Source organism: Oncorhynchus keta, unplaced genomic scaffold (assembly GCF_023373465.1).
Source record: "Oncorhynchus keta strain PuntledgeMale-10-30-2019 unplaced genomic scaffold, Oket_V2 Un_contig_5916_pilon_pilon, whole genome shotgun sequence".
Classification (NCBI taxonomy): domain Eukaryota; kingdom Metazoa; phylum Chordata; class Actinopteri; order Salmoniformes; family Salmonidae; genus Oncorhynchus; species Oncorhynchus keta.
Genome location: NW_026288583.1, coordinates 1421824 through 1446692, shown reverse-complemented (window position 1 = coordinate 1446692; position 24869 = coordinate 1421824). Strand labels below are relative to the sequence as shown.

The 24869-nt window shown below is 44.0% G+C and overlaps 1 protein-coding gene across 1 annotated transcript in view; it reads right to left on the bottom strand.

Annotated features, from left to right (window-relative positions):
• Nucleotides 1-24869, bottom strand: part of LOC118362807 (neurexin-3a) — a gene marked incomplete at its 3' end in the record, with an annotated part of 338958 nt that overhangs the window by 178775 nt on the left and 135314 nt on the right. Inside the window, exons 8-10 of the mRNA XM_052510632.1 lie at nucleotides 21187-21480; nucleotides 19199-19346; nucleotides 17537-17920 (exon numbers count right to left, since the gene is read on the bottom strand). Coding sequence (XP_052366592.1) covers nucleotides 17537-17920; nucleotides 19199-19346; nucleotides 21187-21480 — 826 coding nt within the window. The remainder of the gene's footprint in view (nucleotides 1-17536; nucleotides 17921-19198; nucleotides 19347-21186; nucleotides 21481-24869) is intronic.

Below are 24869 nucleotides of genomic sequence, written 5' to 3'. Positions count from 1 at the left end.
AGTATATACAGTGGGGCAAAAAGTATTTAGTCAGCCACTAATTGTGCAAGTTCTCCCACTTAAAAAGATGAGAGAAGCCTGTAATTTTCATCATATGTATACTTCAACTATGACAGACAAAATGAGAAAAAAAATCCAGAAAATCACATTGTAGCATTTTTTATGAATTTACTTGCAAATTATGGTGGAAAATAAGTATTTGGTCACCTACAAACAAGCAAGATTTCTGGCTCTCACAGACCTGTAACTTCTTCTTTAAGAGGCTCCTCCACTCGTTACCTGTATTAATGACACCTGTTTGAACTTGTTATCAATATAAAAGACACCTGTCCACAACCTCAAACAGTCACACTCCAAACTCCACTATGGCCAAGACCAAAGAGCTGTCAAAGGACACCAGAAACAAAATTGTAGACCTGCACCAGGCTGGGAAGACTGAATCTGCAATAGGTAAGCAGCTTGGTTTGAAGAAATCAACTGTGGGAGCAATTATTAGGAACTGGAAGACATACAAGACCACTGATAATCTCCCTCGATCTGGGGCTCCACGCAAGATCTCACTCCGTGGGGTCAAAATGATCACAAGAACGTTGAGCAAAAATCCCAGAACCACACGGAGGGACCTAGTGAATGACCTGCAGAGAGCTGGGACCAAAGTAACAAAGCCTACCATCAGTAGCACACTACGCCGCCAGGGACTCAAATCCTGCAGTGTCAGACGTGTCCCCCTGCTTAAGCCAGTACATGTCCAGGCCCGTCTGAAGTTTGCTAGAGAGCATTTGGATGATCCAGAAGAAGATTGGGAGAATGTCATATGGTCAGATGAAACCAAAATATAACTTTTTGGTAAAAGCTCAACTCGTCGTGTTTGGAGGACAAAGAATGCTGAGTTGCATCCAAAGAACACCATACCTACTGTGAGGCATGGGGGTGGAAACATCATGCTTTGGGGCTGTTTTTCTGCAAAGGGACCAGGACGACTGATCCGTGTAAAGGAAAGAATGAATGGGGCCATGTATCGTGAGATTTTGAGTGAAAACCTCCTTCCATCAGCAAGGGCATTGAATATGAAATGTGGCTGGGTCTTTCAGCATGACAATGATCCTAAACACACCGCCCGGGTAACGAAGGAGTGGCTTCGTAAGAAGCATTTCAAGGTCCGAGAGTGGCCTAGCCAGTCTCCAGATCTCAACCCCATAGAAAATCTTTGGAGGGAGTTGAAAGTCCGTGTTGCCCAGCAACAGCCCCAAAACATCACTGCTCTAGAGGAGATCTGCATGGAGGAATGGGCCAAAATACCAGCAACAGTGTGTGAAAACCTTGTGAAGACTTACAGAAAACGTTTGACCTCTGTCATTGCCAACAAAGGGTATATAACAAAGTATTGAGAAACTTTTGTTATTGACCAAATACTTATTTTCCACCATAATTTGCAAATTAATTCATTAAAAATCCTACAATGTGATTTTCTGGATTTTTCTTTCTCATTTTGTCTGTCATAGTTGAAGTGTTTTTTGCCCCACTGTATGTATACATGTGTAATATTAAATACTATTTAATATGTAATACTGTACTCAACTACTCTCGTTAGTGTAATTGAGTAGCTTTTCAGTAGTACAGTGGCTTGCGAATGTATTCACCCCCTTTGCATTTTTCCTATTTTGCTGCCTTACAACCTGGAATTAAAATGGTTTTTTTTTTTTTTTTTTTTTGGGGGGGGGGGGTTTGTATCATATGATTTACACAACATGCCTACCATATTTTGGGCACATCTAGCCACTGGGATTTTTGCCCATTCTTGAAGGGTTGAGGTTTGGGATAGGCTTAAAATAAAAATATCAAAAACTACATTCTATCACTGGATTCAGACATATGATTATTCCCATCTGCCACCCACTTCCACATGTACAGTGCCTTGCAAAAGTATTTATCCCACTTGGCATTTTTCCTGTTTTGTTGCATTATAACCTGTAATTTAAATGGATTTTTATTTGGATTTCATGTAATGAACATACACAAAATAGTCCAAATTGGTGAAGTGAAATGAAAAAAAGAACAAAAACAAAAACAAATTATAAAAATTAAAAACGGAAAAGTGGTGCGTGCATATGTATTCACACCCTTTGCTATGAAGTCCTTAAATAAGATCTGATGCAAACAATTACCTACAGAAGTCACATGATTTGTTAGATTGCACACAGGTGGACTTTATTTAAGTGTCATATGATCTGTCACATGTTCTCAGAATATATACACCTGTTCTGAAAGGCCCCAGAGTCTGCTTCACCACCAAGCAAGCAGCACCATGAAGACCAAGGAGCTCTCCAAACAGGGCAGGGGCAAAGTTGTGGAGTAGTACAGATCAGGGTTGGGTTGTAAAAATTATTTTGAAACATTAAACATCCCACAGAGCACTATTTAAATCCATGATAAAAAAATTGAAAGAATATGGCACCCCAACAAACCTGCCAAAAGAGGGCCGCCCACCAAAACCCACAGACCAGGCAAGGAGGGCATTAATCAGAGAGGCAACAAAGAGACCAAAGATAACCCTGAAGGAGCTGCAAAGCTCCACAGCGAAGATTAGAGTATCTGTCCATAGGACCACTTTAAGCCGTACACTCCACTGAGCAGGGTTTTATGGAAAAGTGGCCAGAAAAAAAGCCATTGCTTAATTAAAGAAAATAAATAAGCAAACACGTTGTTCGCCAAAAAGCACGTGGGAGACTCCCCAAACATATGGAAGAAGGTACTTTGGTCAGATGAGACTAAGATGTAGCTTTTTTGCCATCAAGGAAAACGTTATGGCTGGCGCAAACCCAACACCTCTCATCACACCGAGAACCTTATCCCAGTGAAACATGGTGGTGGCAGCATTATGCTGTGGGGATTCTTTTCATCGGCAGGGACTGGGAAACTGGTCAGAATTGAAGGAATGATGGATGGAGCTAAATGCAAGGTAATTCTTGAGGGAAACCTGTTTCAGTCTTCCAGAGATTTGAGACTTGGACGAAGGTTCACCTTTCAGCAGGACAATGGCCCTAAGCATACTGCTAAAGCTTCACTCGAGTGGTTTAAGGGGAAACATTTAAATGTCTTGGAATGGCCTAGTCAAAGCCCAGACCACAATCCAATTGAGAATATGTGGTACAACTTAAAGATTGCTGTACGCCAGCGGAACCCATCCTACTTGAAGGAGCTGGAGCAGTTTTTAAGGATCCGCCCATTTTTTTTCACCTGAAATGACATATACAAGGCAGTTAGATTTGGGTGTCAGGCCCTGAAGCAAGGATATGCATATTCTTGGTACCATTTGAAAGGAAACACTTTGAAGTTTGTGGAAATGTGAATATAGTAGAATAACACACAATAGGTCTGGTAAAAGATAAAACAAAGAAAACAACAACCGTTCTTTTGTATTTTCTTTGTTCCATCATCTTTGAAATGCAAGAGAAAGGCCATAATGTATTATTTCAGTATTATTCCAGCCCAGGTGCAAAGTTTTAGACTGGTCCAATGAACCATGGCATTTCTGTTCAAAATGTTTTATCAAGATTGCCCAAATATGCCTAATTTGTTTATTAATAACTTTTTATGTTCAAAATTGTGCACTCTCCTCAAACAATAGCATGGTATTATTTCACTGTAATAGCTACTGTAAATTGGACAGTGCAGTTAGATGAACAAGAATTTAAGCTTTCTGACAATATCAGATATGTCTATGTCCTGGGAAATGTTCTTGTTACTTACAACCTCATGCTAATTGCATTAGCCTACGCTAGCTCAACCGTCCCGTGGAAGGGACACCGATCCCAAAGAAGCAAGTCCACAAGACAGGAGTTAGTGCCTAGCCTTAAGAATTCAGAGTTAATGCCTAAACTTAACCCTAACCTTACAAATTTGGAGGTAATGCCTAAACTTAACATTAAACACTTTGACATTTCAAACCTTACTTACAAGCCCTTAACTCTATTTCTTGAACTGCACTGTTGGTTCAGAAAATATTTACTAAATAAAAATACAGTACAAATAAAAAGTAACACAGTAGAATTACATATCAATAACGAGGCTATATACAGGGGCCACCAGTACTGAGTGAATGTGCGGGGTTAAAGGTTATTCGAGGTCATTTGTACATGTAGGTAGGGGTAAAGTGACTATGCAGTGAGTAGCAGCAGTGTAAAAACAAATGGGGAGGAGGGGGGTCAATGTAAATAGTCCAGATGGCCATTTGATTCATTGTTCAGCAGTCTTATAGCTTGGTGGTAGAAGCTGTTAAGAAGTATTTTGGACCAAGACTTGGTGCTCCGGTACCGCTTGCCATGCGGTAGCAGAGAGAACAGTCTATGACTTGGGTGACTGGGGGTCTTTGACATTTTCTGGGCCTTCCCCTGACACCGCCTGGTATATAGGTCCTGAATGGCTGGAAGCTTGGCCCCAGTGATGTTTTGGGCCGTAAGCACTACCCTCTGTAGTGCCTTACGGTCAGATACTGAGCAGTTGCCATACTAGACGGTGATGCAACCAGTCAATATGCACTCGATGGTGCAGCTGTAGATCTTTCTGAGGATCTGGGGACCTATGCCTAATTGTTTCAGTCTCCTGAGGGGGAAAGGGTGTTGTCGTGCCCTCTTCATGACTGTCTTGGTGTATTTGGACCATAATAGTTTGTTGGTGATGTAGACACCAACAAACTTGAAACTCTTGACCCGCTCCACTTCAGCCCTGTTGATGTAAATAGGGGCCTGTTCAGTCCTCCTTTTCCTGCAGTCCACGATCATCTCCTTTGTCTTGCTCACATTGAGGGAGAGGTTGTTGGACTCTAAATAAACTGATAGGTCTTTGACCTCCTCACTATAGGCTCTCCCAGCATAGTCGGTTATCAGGCCTACCACTGTTGTGTCATCAGCAAACTTAGTGATGGTGTTGGAGTCGTGCTTGGCCACGCAGTCGTGGGTGAACAGGGAGTACAGGAGGGGACTAAGTACACACCCCTAAGGGGAACCGGTGTTGGGGATCAGTGTGACAGATGTTATGTTGCCTAACCCTACCACCTGGAGGTAAGGTTAGTCCACTCTTTCAGCAAGTCCAGTTGCTGAAAGAGTCCAGATTAGTGTCCAGCTCCTTGAAAGCAGCAGCTCAAGCCTTTAGCTCGGTGGGGATGTAGTCAATGAACAGCATTCTCACATAGGTGTTAATTTTGTTCAGGTGGGAAAGGACAGTGTGAAGTGTGATTGAGATTGCGTCATCTGTAGATCTGTACTTCCGGTTTTAGAGTTTGCGTGTAAGCAGGAATCAGGAGGGTTTGAGTTAAGGTCAGATTTGCCAAATGGAGGGTGAGGGAGAGCGTTGTGTTGTATGCTCTGCTCTGTGTGTGGTGTAAAGGTGGTCTAGAATTTGACATGCTGGTAGAAATGAGGTAAAACAGATTTAAATTTGTCTGCATTAAAGTTCCTGGACATTAGGAGCGCCGCTTCTGGACGAGCATTTTCTTTAATGCTTATGGCCTTATACAGCTTGTTGAGTCCAGTCTTAGTGCCAGCATTGGTTTGTGGTGGTATATAGATGGCTACACATAATATAGATGAGAACTCTCTTGGTAGATATTGTGGAACTATAGCTTATAATGAGGTACTCTGTCCTGGGGATACACAAAAAAAACAGTCAGCTCAAACAGTAACGTGCAATTAAGCAAAAATAAACAAACTTTTTGCCCCTGTCTGTGTGTGTCAGGGCTCGACATAAAGGGTGAGGTTTTGGAAACCCTCCGGGCCAGTGATCGTTGCTTGGGCCAGTGGAAAACATTTTTTTTATACAACGGGTTACCCGAACATGCCCTAGTCTTTTATCTTCATCCCAGAGGAAAGCTCTCTGATGATGACAACGTGTGGTATACCATGGAGTCAATGGAACTCAAAACCCTTTCATCAATGCTGCCCCGTCTGTGCAAGGTATAACATTTTGTTCAAATAGCAAGGCTGCTATATAGTATATGAATAGAATAAACATGAATAGAATCGTTGTCGTATTATCTTTATTAATCGCCCGCTCGCTCTCTATGAGGCTGGCACATCCCGTAGGTATACCAACCACTGCATCCGGATGACGACCATCCAGCAGCTCTCCGATGCAGGTCTGTAGGCCAGAGAGATAATGAGTGTGAGCGGGCGCATTGCTGAAAGCTCTCTTAGGAGCTATTGGAAGCCGTCCACGGAAAACAGGAGGAGATGGGTTAACATTCTAACAGCTGTGTGCGACAACATTTGTTCCTGAGAAATGGCGCCCAGCTGTGCTTGAGACCCCGGCGTTAGACAGCTACTTCACTAATTGCACACTGGAATGAAATGTGCGGTTCAATGTGTATCACAAATTAAAAAGCTGTTGATGCTGTGACCATCTGGGGGGAAAATGGTCATTGTGGTTTCTATTCTGAACCATGGACAGTGCACCCATACAACGTTTCGAAACGACATTAAATGTTTCTATGCATAAACCAGACTGTTTCAAAACCATGGACAACGTCCCTAGAAACTAAGGTTCTGGAACTATCAACCAGCGTTTGGGTAGTTTTGCTTTACATGGCAGTCAATACAAAAATAACTAACGACCAGAGAACGCCTAAAATGAATGTCGCGTCATGTTTTGTTTAAAAATTGATCGTTTTGGAAATAATCTACCTTTTTTATGCTGGTAGCCCATTGTATAAAAGCAATAATACACCTGAGGCCATGTGTTACGGCATTGTATCATAGCTGTGGTCGTCTACACCACTCGGCCTGTATTATTACTTAAGAAATAATGCTATTTTTAATCTAGGCTTTATAATGAATTATTTAGCACACACGAGCTGCACACACAGGCCTGTAGTTTATAGATAATCTGCTGGGCAGAGAGAGAGCGCAGCTCTCAAACAACTGGTTGTTTTATGGAACAGTTTATCCGAAGACCGAGAGCGGCAGGGTTGGGAAAACCGTAGGGAAGTTGTTCCAAATTATGGTATCTACCAGTACATATAAAGGCAAGAATGGGTACGCAAACCAGGTATTTAAAACGTTCAAAGTCTTGGTTGAATATTTGCAATGCAAAATTAATGCATCGTGGAATAGGCTACCTTGAAAATCAGACATTTCCTCTAGGCTATTTGGTCTTTGAAAATTGAATTAATTGAAGTTATGGTAGCCGATGTAGAAGTTCTACTGCTCCAATATAATGATTCAGTTTATTTCATTTCTAATCAGTTTTTATGAGCGATGTAGCCGCTTTCGTTTGTTACCGGTCGTTTCAATTGAAGGGTGTTACGAGAATCTGCTGTGCTTGTTGTGTAAAATCATGAGCGGTTATAACATCAAATTTTGCCTTCATCTTCGTTTTCCATACAATGCGTTCCATTACAAAGGAACCATGTTTCTGCTCTCTGTCTCGTTTGAAAACATGATACAAAAATCCATTATGAATGTCAATGCATAAATCTCATTACGTAGTTCTGTAAACAAATACATTATTCTTAAAGTGGTAATGCACACGTTTCCCCCCCCCTACAGGCCAGTACAACAATTAAATATAACATTTAAGTCCTTGAAAATGACAATTAAGTGCTTGAAAAAGTCCCTGAAAGTACTTGCATTTGACTTGCCAATGTCTATATGAACCCTGTATAGGCTACTTGCTCAGGCCGCAAATGAAAGATAAAATCACCTGCTATTGAAATGATGGACGCATCATCGGCTTTCCCGTCAGATCTGACGTTCACGTAAGGCCTATATGTCTATCTCCTTGTGATCGCCGTTAGCAATGTTTTCCGTTCTCGGGTAGATGGAAAGGCAATTAAATGGTAACTTCAAAGTAGCCTATGCCTATCTCAAATCAAATCCAATTGTATTGGTCACATACACATGTTTAGCAGATGTTAATACGAGTGTAGCGAAATGCTTGTGCTTCTCGTTCTGACCATGCAGTAATATCTAACAAGTAATCTAACAATTTCACAACAAAGACCTTGTAAAGGATGAGCGAAGGCCGTGCGGCTTAGGCAAGATGCAGTAGACGGTATAGAGTACAGAATATACATATGAGATGAGTATTGTAGGGTATGTAAACTTTATATAAAGTGCCATTGTTTAAAGTGACAAGTGATACATTTATTATATCCAATTTTTTATTATTAAAGAGGCTAAAGTCTTGATTCAGTATGTTGGCAGCAGCGACTCAATGTTAGTGATGGCTGTTTAACAGTCTGATGGCCTTGAGATAGAAGCTGTTTTTCAGTCTCTTGGTCCCAGCTTTGATGCACCTGTACTAACCTCGCCTTCTGGATGATAACGGGGTGAACAGGCAGTGGCTCGGGTGGTTGTTGTCCTTGATCTTTTTTGCCTTCCTGTGACATTGGGTGGTGTAGGTGTCCTGGAGGCAGGTAGTTTGCCCCCGGTGATGCGTTGTGCAGACCTCATTACCTTCTGGAGAGCCTTACGGTTGTGGGCGGAGCAGTTGCCGTACCAGGCGGTGATACAGCCCGACAGGTTTCTCTTGATTGTGCATCTGTAAAAGTTTGTGAGTGTTTCTGGTGACAAGCCAAATTTCTTCAGCCTCCTGAGGTTGAAGAAGCGCTGTTGCGCCTTCTTCACCACGCTGTCTGTGTGGGTGGACCATTTCAGTTTGTCCGTGATGTGTACGCCATGAAACTTTCCACCTTCTCCACCACTGTCTCGTCGATGTGGAAAGGGGGGTGCTCCCTCTGCTGTTTCCTGAAGTCCATGATCATATCCTTTGTTTTGTTGACGTTGAGTGTGAGGTTATTAGGCCGCCTCGTCGTTGTTGGTAATCAAGCCTACCACTGTAGTGTCGTCTGCAAACTTGATGATTGAGTTGGAGGCGTGCATGGCCACGCTGTCATTGGTGAACAGTGAGGGGTGAGAATGCACCCTTGTAGGGCCCCAGTGTTGAGGATCAGCGGGGTGGAGATGTTGTTTCCTACCCTCACCACCTGGGGGCGGCCCGTCAGATAGTCCAGGACCCAGTTGCACAGGGCGGGGTCGAGACCCAGGGTCTCGAGCTTAATGATGGGTTTGGAGGGTACTATGGTGTTATATTTTGAGTTGTAGTCAATGAACAGCATTCTTACATAGATATTCCTCTTGTTCAGATGGGATAAGGCAGTGTGCAGTGTGATGGAAATTGCATCGTCAGTGGACCTTTGGGGCAGTAAGCAAATTGGAGTGGGTCTAGGGTGTCAGGTAGGCTTGAGGTGATATGATCAAAACAAAATACTGCATAGTTTCCTAAGAACGCAAAGCGAGGTGACCATCTCTGGCGGCGCCATGTCTTCTCTGGGGGAATCATAATTATTTGCATAAATCCAGAGGCCATTTGTTTTGATAACTCCCTCACAAGTGCTCTACACTACAGAAGCACTGCAAGCTAAACACTAGTCTGGCTGGTGTTCATCTGAATTAAAGGGTAACTACACAAAAAAAAAAATCTAAATTACTCAGATTTTTTCCAGACCGTAGAAATGGTCCCCTAATGTGGTTCAAGCTTTGTTGTTGGCATAGACATCACATTTTTTTTGTTTTTCTATGACAATTTGTGATTTTGACAGACAAAACCTGAAGAAAAAAAACAGGTAAATCATGCTGTCGTTTTGGTATCAAGTATAGTTATTTTTCTAATTCTGCCCTCTAGAGGATTTTGCAGAAAAAAACCACATGGCAATTTGAAATGTGCAATAAATCCATGTCTGCACTTTATGTTTAACAGTCTCTTTTCTTTGCTGTTATGGTAAATCTATCAAGCTCAGTGTAAAAACACAAGGGCATGCTAATGTTGGCTAGTCATTATTTATTTGCCTGGTTATGTATGGAATGATGAGACATTATGAGACCCCCCCAAAAAAAAATGTGTGTGACCAAATCATGTGCTGGTGCCACCAACTGAAAGAGGTGAGGAATGTTTCTGTCGAACCCTGGAGAGGGAGAGGAAGAGAGATGGAGAGAGAGGGATGAGGAGACGGAAACAGAGAAGAAAGAGCAGTGAAGACACTGGAATGGACAGAGGAGATGATAAAAGACTGGATAAAGGAATGGGAAGAAGACATTTAGAGGGCATGAAGGGAGATGTTTAGGGGATGAAGGGAGGGATGGAGAGAGGCGCATCCTCCCCCACACGCTCCCGTTCCCCGGGCAACACAGAGAAATGTGTGGTGTTTATGTAACGAACTGGAGGACTGGCTCCGAAACACACGTTCAGCTACACACACACACACACACACACACACACACACACACACACACACACACACACACACACAACAAAGGCAGGATTATGGAGACTGGAATAACACTGCACAAGACTTCTTCAGCCACCAGAAATAAACCTGTATCCAACCAGTATTAAAACAAACATGCCAAGGTTGCTAGGTCTATTATGGCCCTAAACTGGTAAAGGAAGCTTGTCAATGTGTCTGCATGTGCATTCATGCATGTGTGTGTGTGCGTGTCTGTGTGCATCCTTGCGCCTTTGTGTGTGCGTCACAGACCCAGATTTATGTGTGGCATGTTTCTCTCTCTTGGGCAGGTCCATTTCCTTTTACAGGGTCGATACACATTGACGAAGCAGTATTTTACCCACTCTACAATGAAGAGACTGCCCTGTTTGCGTCCTACACACACATCAGCTGTGTGGGAATCTTTGGAGCCACAAATAACAATACACAACACCACCAGTCACACCCATATTGACATACCCACATGATCGCTCACACACACACACACACACACACACACACACACACACACACACACACACACACACACACACACACACACAATTATCGTTGCCTGATAATAGGTCCATGTAATACATCAGAAAATAACCTTGACACTGAATTACTGTAGATGCTAAAAAGATGAGAGAGAGAGGGGGGTGGGGGTAGAGGAGGAATAGAGGAGGACAGGGATTACCTCTTCACTTATCACATATCGACTAGCCTGCTCTAGTCACTGAAACAGAGCTGAGGGGATGAACAGATGAAGCAGAGAGAGCGAGTGAGAGATAGAATAAGGCATAGAGACACAGAACGAGATGGAGAGAAAGAGAGTTGAAGAGCAAGATGGAGCAACAGAAATACAGAGAAAGAGGCGGAGATGGTGGGAAAGAGCAAAAGAGAGAGAAATAAAGACAGAGCGAGAACAGTCTTGAGCGTTAGATGTGTCTCCTTTAGCAATTTCAACTCAACCGCAGTAATCACTTTACCTCAACTCAAACCAAATCAATTTATTCAAATATTTGCCTTCTTCTCTTTGTCACTCCCTCCCTCTGCAGTGGACACCCCCCCCCCCCCTCTCTAACTCGGGTGAACAGTGGCGGATGAAGCCCCAACTCAAAGTCTTTTTTAAGAACAGCTTTTTGTTTACTGAACAAAAATATAAACACCTTTTCCATATGCACAAAAAGCTAATTTCTCTCAAATGTTGTGTACAAATTTGTTTACATCCCTGTTCGTGAGCATTTCTCCTTTGCCAAGATAATCCTGCCACCTGACAGTTGTGGCATATCAAGAAGCTGACTAAACAGCATGATCATTCCACATGTGCACCTTGTGCTGGGGAAATTAACTGGCCACTCTAAAATGTGCAGTTTTGTCACACAACACATTTCCACAGATGTCTCAAGTATGTAATTGGCATGCTGTCTGCAGGAATGTCCACCAGAGTTGTTGGCAGATATTTTAATGTTAATTTCTCTACTATAAGCCGCCCTCAATGTAATTTTAGAGAATTTGGCTGTACGTCCAACCAGAGACCACATGTAACCACGCCAGCCCAGGACCTCCACATCCGGCTTCTTCACCTGCTTGATCATCTGAAACTAGCCAACCAGATAGCTGATGACACTGAGGAGCATTAATTAATGATTTTTTTTACCCATTTTTCTCTCCAATTTCGTGGTATCCAATTGGTAGTTACAGTCTTGTCTCAAAGCTGCAACTCCCGTACGGACTTGGGAGAGGCAAAGGTCGAGAGCCGTGGGTCCTTCGAAACACAACCCAACCAAGCCGCATTGCTTCTTAACACAATGCCCGCTTAACCCAGAAGCCAGCCGCAGCAATGTGTTGGAGGAAACACTGCACACCTGGCGACCATGTCAGCGTGCACTGTGCCCAGCCCACCACAGGAGTCGCTAGTGCGCGATGGGACAAGGACATTCCTGCCGGCCAAACCCTCCCCTAACCCGGACGGCGCTGGGCCAATTGTGCGCCGCCCCATGGGTCTCCCGGTCGCGGCCGGCTGCGACAGAGACTCTCTAGTGGCACAGCTAGCACTACGATACTGAGGATTATTTATGTCTGTAATAAAGCCCTTTTGCAGGGGAAAAACACATTCTGATTGGCTGGGCCTGGCTCTCCAGTGGGTGGCTGTGTAACGGATGTGAAACGGCTAGCTTAGTTAGCGGTGCACTCTAAATAGCGTTTCAATCGGTTACGTCACTTGCTCTGAGACCTTGAAGTAGTAGTTCCCCTTGCTCTGCAAGGGCTGCGGCTTTTGTGGAGCGATGGGTAACGATGCTTCGAGGGTGACTTGTCGTTGTGTGCAGAAGGTCCCTGGTTCGCGCCCGGGTATGGGCGAGGGGACGGTTTAAAAGTATACTGTTACATTGATGCTGTTGACCCGGATTACTGGTTGCTGCGAAAAAAGGAGGAAGGTCAAAAGGGGGGTGAGTGTAACGGATGTGAAACGGCTAGCTTAGTTAGCGGTGCGCTCTAAATAGCGTTTCAATCGGTTACGTCACTTGCTCTGAGACCTTGAAGTAGTAGTTCCCCTTGCTCTGCAAGGGCCGCGGCTTTTGTGGAGCGATGGGTAACGATGCTTCGAGGGTGACTGTTGTCGTTGTGTGCAGAAGGTCCCTGGTTCGCGCCCGGGTATGGGCGAGGGGACGGTTTAAAATTATACTGTTACAGCTGCACCCCTGCCCAGTCATGTGAAATCCATAGATTAGGGCCTAATGAATTTATTTCAATTGACTGATTTCCTTATGTGAACTGTAACTCAGTAAAATCGTTGAAATTGCTGCAAGTTGTGTATATATTTTTGTTCAAACTGCAGGATCCGTGAGAGATATATGATCCTCTATAAACTAACCAGAACCAATATACTTTAAAAGCATAGACACAACCTTCTGTTGTTTTTTTAGTTTTTTTAAATCAAGCAAAATTACCCAGAATATTCAGAATAATACAGTTAAGAAGTTTGGTCAGCCTTCAAGTAGGCCTTATATGCAGTGACATGGTTGTTAGCTGTTAGGAAAAGGACAGTGCTAAGTAGAACGTTTTGGTAGAGAGAGGTTTATAGAGAAAAATACATATGGGAGATAATGAAAAACAACAAACATTTGTTGTGTAAACTGAGAACGTGTCAGCCTGCTGGTCAGCATATCCCTCACCCTGGTGTAGCCAACGATTTGACAAAACAGGAAACAGGAAGCTGTGGCAGGGGTCATTACTTCAGTCGGACCTTGAGGTGTCATAACCTCTGTCCAATCTGATAACCATCTGACAAATGGTAGCCCTGTGGAGTGGAGGGATGGTATGTGTGTGTACATAAGTGTGTGTGCATGCTGTCATGACAATGGAAGCTTTAGTAAACTAGTTACATTGCATAATTTACCTTCACAATTAATACATGTATTACTAGAAAAGGGAGAGTACTCACTGGACAGCTAAGGAGAGAAAAGACTGAGACTTTTTCAATATTGTTTCTAACCTGAAATGACTGAAAATAATATTATGTTAATAAACTTGACTAATACAGACCTCCCTGCATTTCTCATTTCTTTATGTTCGTATTTCAATAGACCAATATCCCTTACACACTGATTAGAGGTGAACAGTTAGCTTTCATATCTGATTGACCTCTCTCTCGCTTTCCCTCTCTCTCTCTCTCTGCCTCTTTTTCCTTCCCACCCCTCTCCCTCTCTCTCTCACACACACAAAGTTTTCCTCCAAAGTCAAAATGAGATTAAACTGAAACTGGAGGATGAATAGTGGAACGGAGCTGGATAAAGATGTTATCTCCAAGCCGTTATTAGATATGGTAAAAGCGTCTGGAATAATTTGTCAAATGCATTAATTGGTTTTCAGGCATGCTTTTGATCAATCCATAGGAAATCTCCTGGAATCTGTTGAAGCCCATTGAAATAAGATACTTTTCTGTAACCCCAGGACTTCTCCATGCATGAGTAATAACATACATCACTATCGCTATCTGACAAACTGGGGGAGAAGAGTGTGTGTGTGCATGTGTATGAGTGCGTGAGTCCATATGTGTGTGTGTGTGTGCGCGCGTAGGAGCGTGTGTCCATGTGCGTCAATGTGTGTGCTTGGCTGTGTGCATGGCACTGCGATGCTGTTGTGGAGCCATGGGATCCTGGCCATGGCCTCTCTCTCCCAGGGCCTGGGTTCGGTGACCTTTACAATGCCTGAGTCAACAGCCATTAACTCCAAGGCTGTAGCCAGCCGACTGTGACATAAAGCTCTAGCACAGGCACTGCTATCGCCTGCCTGGCCTCTGCCTACCCATAACCATTCATAACATCAACACTGAACACACACACTGATATCACACACACACACACACACACACACACACACACACACACACACACACACACACACACACACACACACACACACACACACACACACACACACACACACACACACACACACACACACACACACACACACACACACAACAAAGATAATCGAAGCGGAGGAATGTACCTTCATGTCATGCGTTCTGTTCTAATCAAATTACTGAAGCAAAATATTCTTGTCTTCTTCAACTTTATTACCAGAGTGCTTTGTTCCGTGCCAAAACATTACGGAAGAAAAGCTAATTCCAACGACTTACTTCAAAACAGCTTATATTGCACAAGATTGTGTAAACTAAGGTCTAAAAAGACATACCGCTAAACGACATACCCCTCGCACATTAATCCGTCAGACATCTCCTCTCATTTCTCAGTGTTGGTCATGCAGAATGGATCCGTACCGAATACATTTCACTGATCTATTGTACTGCAATACGAGCACATACTTAAAGAAACCTACTTATCCTGTGTGTTTTCAGAGGTGTCATATACAGGTGACCTTGTAAACAGGCAGTTCCACAGACTCCGGAACCTTTCATCTACCACGTTAGAATAGATTCCATAATAGTTATCGATATGGCCACACAGCTGTAATTACAACCCTTTCGCTGGTGTTCGCAATAAGTGTTTTCCCTCACAAGTGCAGGTCTTTGCGGGTTGACCCTAAGAATAGCGCCAAAGATGGCCTGATTACAATATGTGTCTGTAACGGAGGGAGATAAAAGGAGGGAGGGGGGGATGGAGGGGATCGATAAGTATGTGTTTCCATTAATAAGCAGTAGGTTTGCAGTATAGTGAATTACTGTGGTATATTATCTCCAGTAATGGGTTTGTACTGTATAACCTCTGGCTGTGATTGTGTGATTGGGAGAGAGAGAGACAGAGAGGTCAGAGACTTGACACAGCAAGTAACTATAGGAGTTGATAAAGGTGAGAGCGAGAAAGAGATGGAACATTGTATTGAAACACATGCAACACCCTCAAGTCCTGACAATAAAATAAGGAAAATGAGGGGGGTGAATAAAAAGTACTGTTTTCTTTTACACTTTGAAAACAAGCGATGCAATTTGGAAACTGGTCATGAAACTTTAAAACCGGATTGCCTTGGGCAGAGTAAAGTTCACAGGAAAAGGGCAGAAACCACATTAATCTTTCAACAGTGTCAACAACACAGCCATCACCACAACCTCCTCTAGAGCCTTAACCTGCCTCTGACACGTGGCGCATGGACAAAGGCCCACTGCCAAAGGCCCACTAATGTTTTAATAAACCATTTCCCAGGAAGAAAACAGTAAATGAGCAGACTAAGTGAAAAATCTGCCAATGTGCCTTTGAGCAAGGCACTTAACCCTAATTACTCCTGTAAGTCGTTCAGTATTAGAGTGTCTGCTAAATGGCGTAAATGTAAATCAAATCCACACAACAAAACAAGAAAAACACACACACGCACATAGAGTGCATTCGGAAAGTATTCAGACCCCTTCCCTTTTTCCAAATTTTGTTACATTAAAGCCTTATTCTAAAATAAAAATCGAATCAATCTACACACAATACCCCATAATGACAGAGCACATGTTTTGCACATATATTAAAGAAAAAACAGAAATACGTTATTTATATAAGTATTCAAACCCTTTGCTATGAGACTCGAAATCGAGCTCAGGTGCACCCTGTTTCCATTGATCATACTTGAGGTGTTTCTACAACTTGATTGGAGTCTACCTGCAGTAAACTCAATTAATTGGACATGATTTGGCACACATCTGTCAATATAAGGTCCCACAGTTGACAGTGCATGTCAGAGCAAAAACCAAGCCATATGAGGTCGAAGAAATTGTCAATAGAGCTCCGAGACAGCATTGTGTCGAGGCACAGATCTGGGGAAGGGTACCAAAAATGTCTGTAGCAATGAAGGTCCCCAAGAACACAGTGGACTCCACCAATCTTAAATAGAAGAGGTTTGGAACCGCCAAGGCTCTTCTAGAGCTGGCTGCCTGGTCAATCAGGGAAGAACAGCCTTGGACAGGGAGGTGACCAAGAACCTGATGATCACTCTGACAGAGCTCCAGAGATCCACTGTGGAGATGGGAGAACCCTCCAGAAGGACATCCATCTCTGCAGCACTCCACCAATCAGGCATTTATGGTGGAGTGGCAAGACGGAAGCAAACCCTCAGTAAAAAAGGCACATGACAGCCTGCTTGGAGTTTGCCAAAAAGGCAAATAAGATTCTCTGGTCTGATGAAACCAAGATTGAAGTCTTTGGCTTGAATGCAAAGCGTCACGTCTGGAGGAAACCTGGCACCATCCCTACGGTGAAGCATGGTAGTTGCAGCATCATGCTGTGAGGATGTTTTTCAGCGGCAGAGACTGGGAGACTAGTCAGGATCGAGGCAAAGATGAACAGAGCAACATACAGAGAGATCCTTGATGAAAATCTGCTCCAGAACGCACAGGACCTCAGACTGGGATGAAGGTTCAGCTTCAAACGACCCTGAGCACACAACACAGCCAAGACAACGCAGGAGTGGCTTCGGGATAAGTCTCTGAATGTCTTTGAGTCTTTGAGTCCGGACTTGAACCCGATCAAAGATCGCTGCTCGTTCCACTTCATGATTGTGTCCCACTTGTTGTTGATTATTCACAAAAAAATACAGTTTTATATCTTTATGTTTGAAGCCTGAAATGTGTCAAAAAGTCGCAAAGTTCAAGGGGGCCGAATACTTTCGCAAGGCACTGTATGTAAATGTAATATTTCAGTTTTTTATGTATGTAACGTAACAAAATGTGGAAAAAGTCAAGGGGTCTGAATACTTACGAATGCACTGTACACAGTCAGAACACACACCCACAAGCACACATGAAAAACACACAAATCAATCGCTTCCACCTACCTCTCTCGCAGGTGCGTGACCAGTACCCCGTGCCGGTACAATCACATATAAACCGGTTCCATCCCTCCTTACAGACGCCTCTGTTCTTACACGGGTAGCTCTCGCACTGTTTCCCCACCACCTTGTTGCACGACGGCTTGATGCCTGCCCCGTTCTGAGCCTCAGCGATCTGTCGGATGTCCTTACTGCGCCCGTCGATGAACAGGTCACGCACGCAGCCCACGTAGCCATAGTTGAGCATGGCGGTCCACAGCTCGGTGGGCAGAATGAGGTTGGCACGGTCCGAGGGTAGACCCCCCAGGTACATGTCTCCTTCCAGGTCAAGGATCTCACTCTCACCGCTGGCTGTGAACGGGGTGCGCCGGCTGTTGACTGAGATGGTGCCTGGAGAGGAGGAGGAGATGGCTTTAAACCACAGAATTAAATAGAACATTTTTACGTTGTATGTCTATCATTGTAAGATAAGACAATGATCCCATGCACAGTAGGGCAGGGGTTTCCAAACTAGCCTCCTCAAACTCAAATCTGGATCTCAATGCCAGTTCCAATGCATTTTCCCCCTCTCGTCAGGGACTGATTTCGACCTGGGACAACAGGTGGGTGCAACTAATTATCTGGTAGAAGAGAACCAGCAGGCTCCGGACCTCATAGGGTCAGAAATGAATACCCCTGTTCTAGCCTATGTGGGCCCAATTGGAATCTGTGTGCTCAATAAATACAGCATTTTCAAAAAGGTTACTATGCTAGCTACAGTAGCTGTCACTTCGCTTTACTAGGCCAGCGTATCTTTACTTTTCCACACTCATCCACAATGATGGCAGAGTTTTGACGGCTGACAGCCTTTGAGATGCTGAAGATGTTGAGCATAGCATAACGTATCGGTTAATCCACTGTCTGTGTAAGGTATTGATACAGGGCACAGTGTTCCCTGATCCTCGCTGTCAAATAGAGTCTCACAGCTTAGGGACGATATATGAGCTTTGTGACTATAGTATACCTCAGGGAGAGAGGGAGAGAGGAATAGAACAAGAGAGGGAGAGAGAACGGAGAGACAGTGACAGCGCAGACCCTGCTGTATGGCAGGCTTATCTCTGCTTCCGTCTCAAGCCAAGCAGCAGAGTGTGTGTGGCCTCTCTGTGTGTCCTTAACTCAGATCCAGAGTGCGATGGGAGAGCTTGAACAGTGTGCATACGTGCTTCTGTGTTCATCTGTGTGTGCGTGTATGTGTGCAGCCATGTGTGTGTGTGTGTCCATGTGTGTATGGCGGCAGTGGTAGATCAATAGCAGTAATATGTGCTGCAGTGAGTCACCCGGCCATGCCATCCCAGCCTTGTCTAACAGCCTGTCTGCCCTATGAGACCCTCACAGGCCCAGCACTGGGCAGGGAGTGATACTCACATCAATACAACAACACACACACACACACACACACACACACACACACACACACACACACACACACACACACACACACACACACACACACACACACACACACACACACACACACACACACACACACACACACACACACACACACACACACACACACACACACACACACACACACACACACGCACTCAGAGAGAGTGAGAGAAGGTAGTGATAGAGAGATGGGGATAGGGGAGTAGAGAGTGGGAGAGGAGGGTAAAGAGGACTCACCTGAACGCCCATCCCTCTGTATGTCCACGTGGTACCAGGCCCCATCGTTGACCTTGTTCTGGGTGGCTTTGACCTTGATGGTCCCAGAGCCCATGTCTAACAGTAGGTATAGACTGCCATCCAGGAGCTCCACCGCAAAGAAGTCGACCTGAGGGAGATCATCAAGGTGTTTAGTTCATCATAGGGGTACAGCACATACAGTGCCTTGCGAAAGTATTCGGCCCCCTTGAACTTTGCGACTTTTTGCCACATTTCAGGCTTCAAACATAAAGATATAAAACTGTATTTTTTTGTGAATAATCAACAACAAGTGGGACAGAATCATGAAGTGGAACGACATTTATTGGATATTTCAAACTTTTTTTAACAAATCAAAAACTGAAAAATTGGGCGTGCAAAAGTATTCAGCCCCTTTACTTTCAGTGCAGCAAACTCTCTCCAGAAGTTCAGTGAGGATCTCTGAATGATCCAATGTTGACCTAAATGACTAATGATGATAAATACAATCCACCTGTGTGTAATCAAGTCTCCGTATAAATGCACCTGCACTGTGATAGTCTCAGAGGTCCGTTAAAAGCGCAGAGAGCATCATGAAGAACAAGGAACACACCAGGCAGGTCCGAGATACTGTTGTGAAGAAGTTTAAAGCCGGATTTGGATACAAAAAGATTTCCCAAGCTTTAAACATCCCAAGGAGCACTGTGCAAGCGATAATATTGAAATGGAAGGAGTATCAGACCACTGCATATCTACCAAGACCTGGCCGTCCCTCTAAACTTTCAGCTCATACAAGGAGAAGATTGATCAGAGATGCAGCCAAGAGGCCCATGATCACTCTGGATGAACTGCAGAGATCTACAGCTGAGGTGGGAGACTCTGTCCATAGGACAACAATCAGTCCTATATTGTACAAATCTGGCCTTTATGGAAGAGTGGCAAGAAGAAAGCCATTTCTTAAAGATATCCATAAAAAGTGTTGTTTAAAGTTTGCCACAAGCCACCTGGGAGACACACCAAACATGTGGAAGAAGGTGCTCTGGTCAGATGAAACCAAAATTGAACTTTTTGCCGTCAATGCAAAACGTTATGTTTGGCGTAAAAGCAACACAGCTCATCACCCTGAACCCACCATCCCCACTGTCAAACATGGTGGTGGCAGCATCATGGTTTGGGCCTGCTTTTCTTCAGCAGGGACAGGGAAGATGGTTAAAATTGATGGGAAGATGGATGGAGCCAAATACAGGACCATTCTGGAAGAAAACCTGATGGAGTCTGCAAAAGACCTGAGACTGGGATGGAGATTTGTCTTCCAACAAGACAATGATCCAAAACATAAAGCAAAATCTACAATGGAATGGTTCAAAAATAAACATATCCAGGTGTTAGAATGGCCAAGTCAAAGTCCAGACCTGAATCCAATCGAGAATCTGTGGAAAGAACTGAAAACTGCTGTTCACAAATGCTCTCCATCCAACCTCACTGAGCTCGAGCTGTTTTGCAAGGAGGAATGGGAAAAAATGTCAGTCTCTCGATGTGCAAAACTGATAGAGACATACCCCAAGCGACTTACAGCTGTAATCGCAGCAAAAGGTGGCGCTACAAAGTATTAACTTAAGGGGGCTGAATAATTTTGCACGCCCAATTTTTCAGTTTTTGATTTGTTAAAAAAGTTTGAAATATCCAATAAATGTCGTTCCACTTCATGATTGTGTCCCACTTGTTGTTGATTCTTCACAAAAAAATACAGTTTTATATCTTTATGTTTGAAGCCTGAAATGTGGCAAAAGGTCGCAAAGTTCAAGGGGCCGAATACTTTCGCAAGGCACTGTATCTTTACAAAACAGGATAAATACATCCAAGATCCTTGAACGCAGATGTTTTGTTTTTTACTTACACTATTGAATGGATTATTTACAGTTTTAGACATAGCTTTACCTAAAGGCTAAAGTAAATAGTTTGTTTGATCCATTCATCATTCATTGGCTTACCTTGGTGTTCTTCTGGCTGCGTTGGGCCTCCTTGCGTTCCTGGGGCTTGCCGTGGGTGAACAGGATGAGTCCGTTGGGTTCCGAGGTCCTGAAGTCAAAGGAGATGGATCCCATTCTCTTGGTGTTCCACTTGGGCAGGCTGATGTAGGCCTCGGGGGTCTCGAAGGAGATAGGGTCCAGGGTGGCCACGTTCTCACACTTGAAGACCACGTCCCCCTGGATCTTCATCTTAGGGTCTACGATGCGGGCCAGACGGGAGAGCTCCAGACGGATATCGTTATTCTTGTAGACCACCTGGACGGAGAGATTGGTAGAAGGGAGACAGAGCTTGTGGTCATTTTCAAGGTATGGTCAAGTAAGTTATTGCAAACCTTTTAACATCAACCTCTGTATCCAGTCTTCATCATTACCTTCACTGTAAAAAAAATAATACCACATTATCATTAACAGATTTAAACAAATATACACTGAGTGTACAAAACATTAAAAACACTAAGAACTCTTTCCATAAAATAGACTGACCAGGTGGACCCAGGTGAAAGCAATGAGGAGACAGGTTAAAGAAGTATTTTTAAGTCTTGAGACATGAGTTGTGTGTGCCATTCAGAGGGTGAATGGGCAAGACAAACGTTTTAAGTGCCTTTGAGTGGGGTATGGTAGTAGATGCCGGTTTGAGTGAAGAACTGCAATGCTGCTGCAGTTTCCCGTGTGTGTCAAGAATGGTCCACCAACTTGACACAACCGTGGGATTCATCAGAGTCAACATGGGCATCCCTATGGAACGCTTCTAGACCTTGTAGAGTCCATGTCCCGACGAATTGAGGCTGTTCTGAGGGCAAAAGGGGGTGCAACTCAATATTAGGAAGGTGTTCCTAATGTTTTGTACAGTCAGTGTATAATAAAACACTCAAAGATAACAGTTTGTTAATGTCAGACTTTCGGGGTGGTGTGGTCTCTCCAAAATTGGCAGGTAAAGTTCATGTTGATCAGTCAGTCGGCTATATTAATATATCTGTATTAAATACCAATAGGCCAGGGCACACAGACAAACACAATGGCTGTCTCTGGCTGAGGTAATTGACTCTCAGTGGTCTGACATATGCATCAGGGTCTGCTCGTCCTGATAGCAATGCTAATGGCTCCACAAAAGGGTGGGAGACGCAGGAGCGCGCGCACCTTCACAGCTGAGCAGTAGTGCCCGCACACACACACACACACACACACACACACACACACACACACACACACACACACACACACACACACACACACACACACACACACACAGTTGTGGTGGCCCAGCTCTGTTTTAAAGGGGAATTGACTAGCTGGCTGCCCTTGGCTGCTTTGAGAGGCTGATGTAATGCTCTGTCCCTAGACACAGTATGTCTGCCACACATAAACACAATGATTCTAGGCACCACACCCCCTTAAGAAATATCCAGAACCCTCTTAGAGGGCAACAGGGTTCAATTAAAAGTTTGTTCATAAACTACAAACCAACCTATTTGGGCATTAGATCCTTCATCAGAGAGGTACACCCACCAGTGACAACACTGACAGTTCACTATAGCCAACCTTGCCATTCTGTGAGTGAGTGTCCTTAGCAGAGAAAAACAAAGCCTGAGTTCCACTAAGTGGCCAATCTTTTATCACAGCAGTCTTAATGCTGTCAATAACCCAGAGGACAGAGAGACAGAGGGGGATGTGTGTGTAAATTGAAATCTGCTCAAGTGGAAAATTGAAGCATTTTTTGTAGTTCTCTGGGCAGAACAGAAGCCCTTCTCTTTTTCTTGGGTAGCCTACTTTGAGCAAAGTATGAACATGCGAACACACCTTTGCACACACACACACAAACGAACATGCACGCTCACACACAAACAACCTCTCGCTCTCTGGGTGCATGAGTGAGTACACAGCTCTCTGTGAGTAGATCGGGGTCTGTGTGAGATTATTGATAATCCGGCAGATTTGACAGTAAATCAACTCTTCCCTCTGGTGCCTGAAGGACACGCGTCCCACCACCCGACCCACCGACCAGGAGATTATCTTTCTTATTCCTCTCTCTCTAAAGGAGGTCAAGGGCCCGGAGATGTCAAATCCCTGCCTGCCTGCCTGCCTGCCTGCCTGCCTGCCAGCCAGCCAGCCAGCCTGCCAGCCAGCCAGCCATGCTCCCATCCTTTCCGGAATCTAGAGGGTTTATCCCGGCGATCATGAATACCATCCTCCTAGGGCGGAAGCTTTACCTAAACAAAACCACACTGAGGTTACAGTTTTACACACCAAACATCCTAGCAACACCAGGAAAACACACACACTGTATTGGCAGCTAGTTCCAATAATAATAATAATGACTATTAAAGTTATTAATATACAGTATCACCCAAGGAACTAGAATAATGCTTTTAAAATGTCTTAACATTTACATATCATATTTAGTACTCTTATCCAGAGCGACTTACATGAGCAATTACAGTTAATTGCCTTGCTCAAGGGCACATAAACAGATTTTTCACCTACTCGGCTCAGGGATTTGGACCAGAGACCCTTCGGTTACTGGCCCAACACTCTTAACCATTAGATTGCCTAAGTAGAACCTAAGCAGTGTGCGTGTGTGTGTCAACAAACAGAAATAGCTACACTAAGGACCGTAAACAGTGGCCATTTTGTGACGACGTTAGCTTAAAGGCTTTAAATTGGTCCAAATTAGCTGCCCTCCCTCAGTCCCCATTCCAGAGGAACATATAGGGACAGAGAGCAGATTACCGTGGCTACGACGCTCAGTCTCATTCAGTCTCCGCTCCTCTATCTCGTAAACACACAAGATAAGTGGTTGTGCCGCTCACGCCTCCACATCCTAATTGAGTTTGTGTAAGTTATGGAAGTGCTTCTGTAAGTTAATGCCCAGTATGTTTTTATAAGCAGTCAGACATGACAAAGTCCCTACAGTCATTTCCTAACCAGGGCTGACAGTAAAATACTGCTGAGGCATACTGTTTCTCTCACTAAGGAGTTGGCAGAACCATAGTGTCTGTCTATTAAATGTATAGAAAGATAGTGGGATGCAGAGGGATGTGCATGCATGGTGGATATTAAGCTCTGACTTATCTGTCAATACACAGTTCAATGTAGAGATGACTCCGAGCGAAGAATCACAGTAACATGACATTGCTCTAAAATATCATATTTTCTCCATCCCTAGGACCTGTTATACAGAACTGATGTTCATTAAACAGGGTCTTTGTACGTAATCCAAATTTGGACTAAAATGACTCCATGAAGGTATAACTATTGTTGTCTTGGGCAATAAAATGATTCATCTCAAGGTGGGTTTATCCCACAGAAATATTCCAGTGAAATAAGCTAAATAAAATGTCCCATATGCCAGCAGAGCTCCATTATCGATCTTTAGATGAGGCCCACAGATCTCTTCATCTCCTCCTTGGTGCAAGGTTTATATCTGCTGTCCTCCACACCCGAAATTCTATCGATCTCTCCATCCCCCATCCCTTCCCCCTGATTTTCTCTTTCCTAATACACTCATACGTCACTGCCACCGGCCCGGGATTTCATCCCAATACAAACTCGGCCTTAGCCATTCATCAACGCACTGAGAATGGGGTTTGTTGGATAAACCTTCACATCGCCATGGTGAGAGAGCGTGACCTGAGTTGCTCTGTAAA